This window comes from Anoplopoma fimbria, chromosome 8 (assembly GCF_027596085.1).
Source record: "Anoplopoma fimbria isolate UVic2021 breed Golden Eagle Sablefish chromosome 8, Afim_UVic_2022, whole genome shotgun sequence".
Taxonomy (NCBI): domain Eukaryota; kingdom Metazoa; phylum Chordata; class Actinopteri; order Perciformes; family Anoplopomatidae; genus Anoplopoma; species Anoplopoma fimbria.
Genome location: NC_072456.1, coordinates 24,446,683 through 24,459,679, shown reverse-complemented (window position 1 = coordinate 24,459,679; position 12,997 = coordinate 24,446,683). Strand labels below are relative to the sequence as shown.

General features: G+C 39.8%; 1 protein-coding gene across 1 annotated transcript; it reads right to left on the bottom strand.

The window, feature by feature from the left end:
• Positions 1-35: 35 nt before the first annotated feature.
• Positions 36-11,156, bottom strand: LOC129094677 (uncharacterized). The gene is made up of 5 exons (XM_054602936.1): positions 10,910-11,156; positions 5,896-6,147; positions 3,695-4,279; positions 2,471-2,628; positions 36-1,799 (listed from the first exon to the last, which is right to left on the bottom strand). The coding sequence occupies exons 1-5, from the start codon at positions 10,977-10,979 to the stop codon at positions 1,755-1,757; spliced, it is 1,110 nt and encodes a 369-aa protein (XP_054458911.1). The 5' UTR covers positions 10,980-11,156; the 3' UTR covers positions 36-1,754.
• Positions 11,157-12,997: the final 1,841 nt, after the last annotated feature.

Sequence of the window (12,997 nt, the reverse complement as noted above, 5' to 3'; positions counted from 1 at the left end):
ATTATAATAATTGAGACCTGAAATGCAGAGGATGATTTCAAAATACCTTTAATCATAAAACAGCAACAGTCCATAATCCACATCTGGCTGCAAAGCCTCGTTATTCATTCAGGATACTTACAGACAATTTTTAATACTTCGAGATCTCAAGTGTATAATTTAGAACTGGAAGTACAGACGGGTGACAAAAGTAAGTGAGGAAACGTCTTTAGGTGTTTATTCCTCCGGTAGAGACTTTCTAAATCTAACAAAAAGAGCTGTTTTGATTCCTCCTTTTATTTGTCACCCATCTGTAGTCATTCATGGCACAATGATTAAACAGTGAACACAAGTATTAGCTCCAATTGTTTTTCTAAAGACGTGGGTTGTTCTGCTCTCTGTGTCTCATTTTCCACTCACATTTTCCTGCAGATTTGCAGAACAGAAGCACCGCGAAGCTGCTGCACATTATTATAATAATCAATGAGATACTGGTCCGTCAATTTAACAATTTTTCTTCGTGACTGGCGAAACGCTAAAGCAGCAACTGAGATGGAAAGTTGTCTTTTGCGTGATGCAATCATCAGTAGTATTTGCCAACATTGTGTGGGAAGGCCACTGGCCAGTTTCATTCTGCAAACTGTCACTGAATGTGAACGAGTGCCTCTCTGTGAACACGCTCAGGGCTAAAAGTGTGCAAACACAGGCATGTCGGAACAGCTACCTGAACCCCGGAGAGTGTCTATGCTTTAAGTGGCAACCGCACAAAGCACTGGGAATGACTGGTGAATCTGGAAGTTAGTTGGTTTGAATATAAATACAAGTTTGCAATAAAGAGCTGTTCCTATTCTGCGTAAGGCACTCTCTCCTGGTCACAAGACTCCAAGGAAAGAAACACACAAAAAAACAAAACACACTGCACATATAAAAATCAGGCCAAAAGCCAGCAGGACCTTCAAAACAGAAACTTAAAAAATTAAAACAAAGTGAAAACACTTAAATATCCGCTGCCACACCTTCAAAAATCCACAAACGCACCTTTTAACAGACTCACACACCTGCAAACACACACACACACACACACACACACACACACACACACACACACACACACACACACACACACACACACACACACACACACACACACACACACACACACACACTTCTAGGCTTTTTTTTCTCTCATACACAAACATCATTTTTTCCACTCCTGAAAAAAGTAAAGTGCAACTTTCTTTTTTAACACTATAATCAGGTCAGTTGTTAAGTTCATTTCTTTTTCTCTGGCTTCTCATTCAGACTGCCAGACTTTCTGTTTTCCGTCAGAATTTCTAACACTAAATTAGACCGGTTCCCTTCAGGTAATAGTCTGTGTCCAGGTGTGAACCATCCTAATGATGGATGTGACCTCCTGCTTTTTCAACACGAGGGAAATCAAAACATATCATACAACTCCAACTCCCCTAAAGACGGGCTGAAAATATGAAGCGTACAGTAATGAACAGAGGGGTGGGGCTTAAGTTGTAACTACAGGAAACCAAAATATATTTTTGCTAAAGACGACCCCGTCATGGGCGATGTCTTCATTGTCCATTGCAGCTTCAATCGTGTCTTTTCCTACATGTCGGGTGATCTAGATGAGTTTGCTCGCACCTACCCAGAATTCTCTCTGTTTGGTGCAGATTTAAGGAGGAAAGGCTGGGTTTGCTGCAGCACGAGCCTGGAATCAAGGAGAGTTTTTTTGGCGCCAAAAGCTTTCTGTCATGCCTCCATCAGTAGCTGTACATGGACAAGGGTGTGTCCTCCATCATATCGTCCTGCATAAATTACAAAATAGTATTACAGCTAATTATACAAATAAAAACATTATATGCAAACACTGTTTAAACAGTCTATATGGTCAAAAGTGCAGCTTTCTCATCATTTAAAGGGATTATAAATTGTAATTGATGGTTCATTAATCATATTTACTGTTTCATAATTCAGTTGAGTCAAAAGAACAACTTTGTAAAAAATCTACATGGCTGGCAATTAATTAATAGTCTAGTTAAAAAAGTAATAGTTCAACATTTTGGAAAATACTCGTATTCAAGATTGATTCCTCGGCAAGACAGCGAATTACTGGTACTACTGTCTGTAGTGTTTGTTCTACTGTGTGTATATATATATATATATATATATATATATATATATATATATATATTATATATATTTTTCAGCACTGGTAAGATATGACTGTATATCTCACTTCTGTACTCAACGATATCTGACTGATTGAATGTTTCTACGGAGACAGCTGCAGTGACAGCGTTGCCTGGATGTCAATTCAATTTCAATTAAATTAAATTAAATTTAATTTGTATAGCTCAGTTCACAATTCACAAATTTGCTCCAGTTCACAATTCTACAGCAAATCCTGCTCCAGAGAGAGCACAGAAAGTGCAATAGATCCAAGACAACATAATCATATTACGCTGAACGTGCTCACCATAGGGAGATCCTGCAGCCGGCGGAACTCTGGTCTGTTGTCTCTCTGGCGCAGTTTGAGGAAGAGGAGCAGAGTGATGATGACCGCAGTGATGATGAAGGCTGACACCAGGCCAGCCAGGAGGGGGTCTAATGTAGGGGAGTCGTGGACCATCGTGGCTGGAACAAAAAAACACAGAAGACACTTGAGCATGGAGCAATCCTCCTTGAACTAAGATGGATTTGACTCGACAAGGTGTGAAACTTTGGCTTCTTTAACGCTGGCTTAAAGCTGTGAGTGGAACTAAATATAGACTCCACATGTTCAGTGTTCATTGTGTACGGAGCTCAGGACGGAAATGTCAAACACAGGATGGTGATGTTAAGCTTTCCTGTGCTCGAGCTCTCTGTTGAGCAAGTTAATGTATTTCTAGGGCAAAGTTTTAAAGATTTATTTTAAGACGTAGCGTCAAGCAGTTTATATTGTATGTGTCATAGTTTGGGTTCTGTTTAATCTCTCCCATCATCCCTCTTGACCTTTCTATGTCGATGTCTCTGTGCGTTTGCATATTTCTGTGCAGGAAAAGTGTTTTGTCAGCGTCTTTGGCAGCGTATTCCTGTATATGGATGTTGTCATGGAAGACTATTTCATAAACTTTTTTTTTTGTACAAATCCTCTGGTTGGATGCAACAACGACCACAGAGCAGTGAACGCTCCATGTTCCTCTGGCTAACGGAAAGAGGCGAGGTGCCAAAGCTCGGCCTAATAAAACCACGCGGAATGAGAGAGCTTTATATTTTTACTGTATCCAAGTAGGCCGGGTCAAATGAGAAGAGTTTTCCTTCCTTTGTGACGCCACTGTGGTAAAAGTCCTCTTAAGGTGGAGTATAGATTGTTAGCAGACGGACAGAGAAGGGAGAGAGAGAGAGAGAGAGAGAGAGAGAGAGAGAGAGAGAAAGGCAGAAAAAATTAAGAAAACAGCATTCTTGAGGCCACGAGTCCCATGACTGCCTCTGTCTCTTTCCCAAAACAGAGGCATAATTGTGGAGTGCTTGGTGGTGACGGTGCTTGTAGAAGATGTAGACGGCTGAGGGGTGGGGAGGACGGGGTGTGTGTTTGTGTCTGTGTGTGTGTGTGTGTGTGTGTGTGTAGAGGCTTGTGCTGGAAAACAAAGAAACAGCGTCGCCTTTGTTTTCCAGCCAATTGACCTCTGGCTCTGTCAATATCAAGACATCGTGCACTTACGGTCATCCCCAACGTTGAGCTGGGAGGGGTTGTCTACGTGGGGTTTGGCCTGGGCGGAGGGGCTGCTCGGCGGGTTGACGGTGTGCCTCTGACTGGCCTCGCTTGAGGTCTCGGGATGTCCGTCGGACTCCGAGGTGTTGTGTGGAGGCGTGAGCGTCGACGACTCGGTTCTGGGGGGCTCTTGAGAGGGGCTGGTGCTGGATGTTGAACTGGACTTGGAGATGATGATGGTGGTGGTGGTGGTGGAGGTGGTTTCGGGTTTTGCTGGCTCAGGTGCTGGGACCAAAGTGGTTGAGTGTGTTTTGTTGTGAGTTGTCTGGTTTGATGGTGTCACAGACTCAGGTGGTGCAGCATGATGTGTTGTTTTTGTTGCTGGCGTGGTGGTCGGTGTGTCTACAGGGGTTGTGTGTGTTGTGTCTGTGGGGATGGAGGTGGGGGTCGTGGTGGAGGTGATGCTGGTGGTGGTGGTGGTGCTAGTTGTGGTTGTGGTGGAGGTGTGAGAAGTGGGGGAAGGATGAATTGAAGGATGTGATGTCGACTTGTCTTCCGGAACAGCAGCCTCCGTGGGAGAGGCACTGCTGGTATCTGCAGGAAGAGAAAGAAAACATTATTGTTTACGAGAATTACCGCCTCGCTGTCGGTCGCAGTTTACATCCATGTTTGTCCATCCCTTCATTTTATCCTAGGTCAAGGTTACAGTGACCTTTGAACCTCAAATTCAAATCAGTTCCTCCTTTAGTCCAAGTGGACGTTTGTGCCAAATTTGAAGAAATCTGCTCAAGGCGTTCCTTAGAAATCGCGTAACTAAGAATGAAACAGACATCAGGTCACAGTGAGCTTGAACTTTGACCTTTGACCTACAAAATACAATCAGTATGTCCCTGAGTCCGAGTGGACGTTTGTGCCAAATATGAAGGGATTAGCTCAAGGCGCTGCTTCGATATCGTGTTCACAATACTGGAATGGACACATGTCACAGTGTCCTTGAACTTTGACCTTTGGACACCAAATTCTAAACATGAACAGGCACATCTTTCCATCGGGATAAACTGTGATAACTTTATTGATTCTCTGACTCTTCAGATGAACATTTCAGTTTGTCCAATATTTTGGTTTCATGACATTCATAAAACTTCTCAGCTGTACTTTGTGTTTCATCCTAATTAGCAAATGTTAGCATGCTAACACGCTAAACTAAGATGATTAGCATTGTGGATGTGGGCTGTCACAATATCACATTTTCACTGCACGATTATTGTGGCCAAAATAAATCACGATAACAATATCATGGCAATATCGAAAATAGAATAATAAAAAATAATAATTAAAATAACGCTTTGAGCCAACTTCATATTTAACTTTTTGTGTATGTTTTGGCAAATGAGTTACTGGATGTGGAGAGCGATCCCCTTAACCTTTTAAGAGGTGCTTATTATTTACACAATATTATCATATGTGTATAATCAACATGATATCAATATTACATTTTTTTTAATTTCACCCTTAGTGAGCCTGTTACGTAGCACGATAACATTAGCGTTAAGCGTGTCTGTAGCCTCCTTACTGTTGATACAGTGTACATATTCAACACTTTGGGCTTGAGTAGGTGTTAATGGTTCTCTGATATGAACTGATTTTTTCGCCACCACAGTGCCAAAAAAATGTGTCTTGCCTGTGAATATGTTTTAGAGTGCAATGTGTGAACCAGCACCGTGTGTGTGTTTGAGAGAGAGACAGCAGGGGGGAGATGTGGATGCCACTGGGGGAGGGAGGGGGAGGTGTATTACACATCCACCTTTCTCACCCCCATGTGAAAAGTCACACAGCATTTAATCACTTCTCTCCTCCACACCAAACTCTTCCCTCAGCACATTTTATCAGCTCTGCTCACAGATCTCTCCCAGTTTAAGTGACTCGTTTTAGTTTTATCTTACGGTATCTGAGATGTTCTTTTCATGCAGTTTTTTTTAATCTATTTTTTATTTTTTAAACTGGGTCAACACGTTTAAGTCCCTCGCTCTGCGGCCCACTTCTGGACGTTGAAAACAGAGATAAGGACTTTGTTAAATATAGCTCCCTAAACTCTGAGCCACCTGCTGCTCGGCACTTTGCATCTGTAGTGAGACAAACCTTCCCTTCTGGAAAGCCTACTGCAACACCAGATCACATGTTAGATTTCAAACAGGCCGTTGCTTAGTTACCGTTCTTTAATTCGGGGGTCGCAGGGATGGTTTCCTCTTCTGTTGTTGTTTTGCCGTTCAAACTGCCGTCGCCTCCTGTATTCGTATTTGCGTCCGAGCCGTTCTGTGGCGGTACGGCAGCATCGGGAACTTTAGGCTCCAGGCTGGAATCAGGGGCCTCAGCGGCCTCAGGGGCCTCAGCAGCCTCAGGGGCCTCAGGGGCCTCAGGGGCCAAGATTTCTGGAGCAGGGGAGGCAGCAGCGTGGTCGTCAACTGATGAGGAGAGTCAGTCACAATTGGATTATCATTAGTCTCTGGTCTCATGTCCTCATGGTCATTAACAGCTAATTTGCTCGTTATTCCAGGACAAACATGGACCAACAGACCGTGCGCACACACACACACACACACACACACACACACACACACACACACACACACACACACACACACACACACGCACACACGCCGCACGAAAGCATCTGAATCATTTAGTAGAGTATATCAGTCAGCACAGGCCGCTTTTTTTTTCCAAACATCAATTATTAAAACAGAAAAATGCAGACACAGGTATCGTTTTTCCAGGGAAAGATAACTGACAATGCATATTTCTTTTTCCTCCAGCAAAGCAGTGCAGCACTTTTATAGAGTTACATCCGTACATCGTCTTCTATTGCTCAGTGAGCAGCTTTAGGAGCTTGGTGTCTTGTTAAAGTGTTGGACAAGAAGACAACATGTCGTAGTTATATGATTTTCTTCTGCATCAGGAGCTAAACGCAGCGTCTCCAGGGCATTTTTGGCTTATGACCTTTTAAAGTAAAACTCCTCCTGGCTCCTTGAGTTGTGAGCAAGTTTTCAGAGGCCTTAAAACCCTCAAGTTTTTCCATTTAAAAAGATTAATGGAAAACATTTGTTAGCAAAAATTTATGCTTCTGGTTTCCTATTATGTAATTACTCCTCAGATTTATCCTGATGCACCAAAAAAACGCAGCTTGTTGTGTCTCCTAACGTTGCTTGTGTTTAAGGCCAAAAAAATTGCACTTGAACACACCGCAAAGGCCAACTAGCAGGTACGTTCTGCGCCTGCGAGAAAGGAAATAACTCTCCATACCAGCAGGTTGTAGGGTGTATTGTTCATTCAAAAAAGAAAAACCAGCAGACTTAAGACTGCTGATATAAAAGCCATTGTTATAATAAATATATGAAACAAAGCAGTGTTTGTCGACCATTTTCACGCCACTCTAGATCATCACATGGGTTCATCAGATGACATGTTGTTGTGAAAATACTTGTGTACTACAATGGCGAGAATTGAGTTGAAGATGAAAAACGTGTGGCCTCTTGATTCTAGCCCTTTGCTTGCTTTTCTTCGGTTTCTCTTCTGTGATTTCTCTCATCGACGAGCTCTGCCTTTAATTCAACCTGCTGAATGGACCCTGACAAACGGCCCCCGACAAAGTAGACACTTATCGAGTCGGCCCGACATTCATCTGGTGTGACAGGCCCTTAAGACCAATATGGGGACTCGACCCCCAGGTTAGGAACCACTGAACGGATACTGAGAATAGAAATGAATCACAACACAGTCACCAAAAAAAGAATGATTTTTCTGTAGCAAAAATATTCTTTTTTTCCTATCATGTCATGCAGGACTCCTCAGATTTACCTTGACACAAACCTTCATCAAGGAACTAGCGCAAACACAAAGGCGAACTGAAAGTAGCACTTGAACGCACCGCAAAGACTACAGCCAACTGACAACATACTGTTAAACATCATTTCAGAGCCCAAAACAAAATGGATAACGGCCTTTTCAGACTTTCACATTGCCCTGACATCTACTGCAGTCCTTGTGAGGCGCAACAAAGCTTTGGTCTTTGACGTTTTTATCCTTCTAATGAAGACCTCTCTCTCTCTCTCTCTCTCTCTCTCTCTCGGTCTCCATCTCTCTCTCCCGTCCAAGTCCTCGTTTTGCTGTTTCTACCTGCTTCCCCCCTTTTGATGAAAACCAGAGCGCTGCTGTAACCTAATGTCATTACCGCTCACTAACACACTGCCATGATGCCTTTCATTACCTCCATAATCACTCTCTCAGCTCATCAGCGCACACACAGTGAGAGAGAGAGAAAGAGAGAAAGAGAGAGACCTGCTTGAACTCTAAATGATACAAAAACAGACATAAATAGACGGAGGCGCTGCCCGGCTCTATAATACCGGCCTTGTTCCCTCACTTGAGCTCCATTAGAGCCACGCAGGTCAAGTGCTGGAGTAGCATGTTGTACATTATATGTGTATCTCTCTGTGTGAATGTGTGTGTGTGTGTGTGTGTGTGTGTGTGTGTGTGTGTGTGTGTGTGTGTGTGTGTGTGTGTACGTGTGTGTTTGCAGAGTAGATTTATAAAGAGAAGCACTGTTTCACACTGTTGCACACTCCTCTCTCCAGATATTGCAGGGTCTTGCGTTGCGGGCCAAGGCAGCATGTACCTGAGGAAGTAACTCCTGCTCACTTCTTGAACGCTGCCGATCAGAAACAAACCTTGTGTGTGAAACCCGTCAGACCGCTACTGTAAAATCCCATAAGCCTAGAATGTGTGTTTGACTCTAAAGACATCATAACAACCCCACCTCCCCTTTTTTATTGATCTATTTTGCATTTATCCCTTATTGTATTTTATTTGATTGTGTTTTTTGTATGTGTTTTACTTATTTACTTTCAGGTATCACCATCTGTAATTTATTTTAGCAAGCTCAAACCTGTAACAAAATGCTGAAATAATTATTATTGTGAAAATATAACAATAAAATGTAATTGTAAAAAATCCCATAAGTCCTGGTGCATTGCTCTCCTTGACCTTTTTGTCTCTACTTATTTCTGATGTTTACTGCCAACCGTTGTTTGTCCTCTCAACCTTCATGTCATGTCTTTTGACTCTCATCTACTTTTACAGTCCTATGTCTTATCATAATTAATGTGAGAGCCTAAATTCACGGCAGTTAGTTAGTTAGTTATATTATTCATTGTGTCATGCACATACAAGGGCTCGATCTACGTGGAGTTATTTGACCCCAAAAACACTTTGCATGTGTTACAAAATAATATTATTAATTACGTTTCACATTGCGAACAAAGAAGTAGTTTATTTGGGAATCATTTAACCAGAAGAACATTTTATGAATAAAGAACATATTACTAAAAGGTGTAGTTGTTAAATCATTATTCTAAAACTTGTATAACATACAAAATGAGACAATTAATAACAGAGTTCTAAGGTTTACTTTTTCAACTTTTTTAATTAATTATATATTTTATTGCATATGTCACAAGTGGGATTTCTTTATTTTGATATTTGTGTATTATTTTTTCATATATATATTGTAGGCATTAGATGATAGGAAAGTTTTATGTCACGATTATCTTGAGGAAATGATTGTGATATTATCCCGATAATCAGCTAAATAAGCTTAAAACTCTTAAAGTGGCTTTAAAACATACTGGAATCACTTAAACAGATATGTTTATGCATTACAGATGGGACACACTTCTATTTGTAAGACTATCACAATCAAACAATCAAACAATAGTAAATAAGGTTATAATAAATCACAACACCCCCTGTATTAATAAAGGATAAATAAATGAAAAATAACAACATTATATGAGTCTGTACTTTCCTACATGGTGATTCCTACAGTTTTAAATCAGGCTCTATTTTTCCCTTCTCTACATGATAGAAAGCTAGACAGCTTTTTCAAGTGACTTATGTGATGATAGTCACATTTATCCAGATAATGTAAATTAAACCACAATCATCTTATTGTGTTTTTTATCGCGATAAAATCCTATATCGTCTCATCCCTTAACAACAAGTTTTTATCTCTATTACTGGATTTATGCAGTTAGTTATATAACTTTTTAGAAGAAGAGTATGAAAATGTGAGTGATTTATTAGAAAGATGGTCGTATAAGTTAAACAAATAAAGGCTTTTGGCATTTACTATGTACGAACAGAGAAATATTTAATATATTTTAATGCTTTTTGCTGGGAAAAAACCTCATAAAGGATTTATTTTCTGGACAGAAATAAAAGATTTGACTTAGAGAACTTATGAAAAGTTGAAAAAGTCCTCCTGTGTTTTGATTCCGTCGCTATACTTTGTGTTTATGCAAATCCAGCTCCACACATACTCTATAAATTCTGGTGGCACTGCCCTGATATAAAATCAGGTACTAAAATACTACAGAGGAAACCCAATTAGCACGGAGCCAGTAAAATGACAGTGTGCCGCTGCACATACAGAGGTGTCATTTATCACAATGTACTTCCCCGCTCGTTTACAGCCAATAAATGTCCTCCAGTGGAGCCGAGCTGCTCTCTATTCATTCTGGTTTCAGCTGGAGGAGCTGATGGGACAGTTCTGCCCAATAAAATCTTTTCAAATGTCAATAGTCCCATTTTGTTTTTTATGTGAGAGGCACTGGGGGAGAAAAAAGTGAGAGAGGAGGTGGGAAGAGAGAAAGCTGAAAGTAAGGTGAGTAAGAGTGAAATACAGGATGTGTGAGAGGTGTGTAAATGTAATGCCTGCAGAAAGAGGAAGAGGCAGAGAGGTGAGGTGGGGGGAGGAAGGAGGGAGGAAGTGATGTGACTGATAAACTGTTAAAACAAATAGCAGAGGCTCAACAGAAGAACATAAATAAATCAAGCTGTGATGCGAATCAAAGCAAACAGAGCAGTATGAAACATAAACTTATGACTAGAGGTGGGAGAGTTTTTTGTCTGCCTCTTGATCTCGAGAAAGGTTGAAAGAAAAACACACAAAACATATTCACACTTAACTTTAAGGTGTAACAAACTTCAGATTGTGTCAGTTTAAATCTCTGCACACAAACACAAAGTGCCTGGAGGCAGGTGAGAATGGTTGTGTGTGTGTGTGTGTGTGTGTGATGGTACAGTAAACCATTATGACTATTTCTATCAGAAATGATTCCACAAAGAAACTATGAAATAAGAAAACATAAGAATAAACACACTTCCTACCATGATCAGTGGATCCAAAGTGAAGGAGCAGCAGCGCACAAAGGGCAATCCACACTTTAGTCTCCATCATCTCTGTCCTCAGGCTTCACAGGGAGGAATTATTAAGAACAAATGTCTTCTCTTCTGGGACTCTGTGTCTCTCTCTCTCTCTCTCTCTCTGAATGACTGGTTTAGAAATCCCAGGCTGCTGCAGGCGTTTACTGTACAAACCCTCTGCAGACAGCAGCTCTGCCAGTGTGTGCGTGGCTGAAGGGACTGAAGGAGGAGTGTGTGAGTCTCTCTCTCTCTCCCCTTTCATTCTCTCTCTCATTCTCCCTCTCTCTCTCTCTCTCTCTCTCTCTGCCACGTGTTCTCTGTTCATAATAGTCAGTGGGTCTGACTCTGTGCCATGACGCGTATTCAGCAGCAAGACTGACACCTCCCCACAGAGCCACCAGGGCCTGCTTATTAAAACAACAGTGTGGACCTGTTCACACAGACTGTCACAGCTATGTATATGTTAGAATATGCATATGGTATATATCACTATTATTCTTGTTTTTTTTCTTTAACGTTTATGTGGCTTTAACTAATTGTATTTTATTTGGTCACTGTTGTTTATTTTATACCTGGTGTTTTGTATTTTTACTTTTTGGAAATAAAATAAAATAAAATAAAGTAAAGTAAAAAAATAAAGTTAAATTAAATTAAATATCTATTTATTATTTTTTTGTGAATATTTATCTGTAAAACACATTGGATTGCCTTTTTGATGTCTGCAAAGAAAATCGTAAATTAAAGAAATGCTTATAAAATCATTAATATATATATATTAATGATTTTATAATATATATATATATATTATAATGATTTTATATATATTAAAATCATATATATATAATGATTTATATATATTTTATATATATTAAAATCATTAATATATATATATATTAATAATTTTATAAGCATCACGAAAATAGTGCAAGTCACTTATTTTGTCCACACTATTTACTCGGGGACTTTGTTGTGACTGCAGCCTGACGAGTCTATTGTTAGTATATATTATATATTTATTTATTATTATTTATTTTTATTATTCACAAAATACAATATAACAATAACTCTTAATAACTTGTGGGGTTTATTGGCTACTTACATATCTATATATATGTAGTATTAGTAGGCTGTATTATATATTTGTATCATCTAAGGAAAGGCAATGAGTTCTAAAATCAATTAGATTTTTTTAAAATCATAATATCATGTATTTGTTGTCTTAATGCTGTATAAAGAAAGTAACTGGTAAATAAAATAAAATATATAAATGTATATATAAATAAATATATATATTCTCTCGGGTATTTGACTTGATCCGGAAGAATAAACTGTATCATCCTCTCTATTTCTTTGCATGACTGGCTGTTTCTGAAGGGCGTTTCACTGAAGTGTGGTGTCACCGTTTGACCATGTGGGGGCGCTGTTGCTCTACAGCTGGTTTTCACATTGAGGGAAAGAAATGTGTTTTGTTTGGAAAAGAGTGTCAAAACTACAGATTATTGCACTGCTTCTCTGGAGGATGTAGTCCCAATGAGATTACATTTATAGCACGCAATGATTTCAAACTCTACATTTTATATTTTGTTTGCACTGAGATATATTTTGATTTCATATCTACTATGGACCTTTGCATCATTCTCTGCTGCACCAGGGATCTCCAGTTTATTTGCTAAATCATTGACATAAATAGGATATACTTAGTATTTACCATTTCATTGTATGGTATTGTCATTTTTATTAAGATTGCATGGATGGGAAGAGTGTGAATATATAGCATTCATGTATCTGCAACATAGGTGGGGAAAAATGCAATAATTTGTAAATATGGTCATGTGACTGAACTCCTCCTTCTTCATTCCAGTTTACATGTCAACAAGCACCAGTGAACACAACAGGTCTATTACACAGGCAGTTATATAGCAGCATCACTGACACACATGTTAAACATAAACCACATCTGGTTGAACACATCTGGTCGTTTGAGTGTCACTTTGTCTTTGGACCTTTATTACCCCTTTCTGTGATCTGTATTTTAGCTACTGAATAAACTGA

What these genes read in the sequence shown, in the direction of transcription:
- LOC129094677 (XM_054602936.1), bottom strand. Translation starts at nt 10,979, where the DNA reads ATGATGGAGACTAAAGTGTGGATTGCCCTTTGTGCGCTGCTGCTCCTT. An exon ending in GACCCCCGAATTAAAGAACG is followed by an intron (nt 4,280 to 5,895) that starts GTAACTAAGCAA and finishes CTCTTCCTGCAG; the next exon opens with ATACCAGCAGTGCCTCTCCC. An exon ending in GCTCAACGTTGGGGATGACC is followed by an intron (nt 2,629 to 3,694) that starts GTAAGTGCACGA and finishes TTTTTGTTCCAG; the next exon opens with CCACGATGGTCCACGACTCC.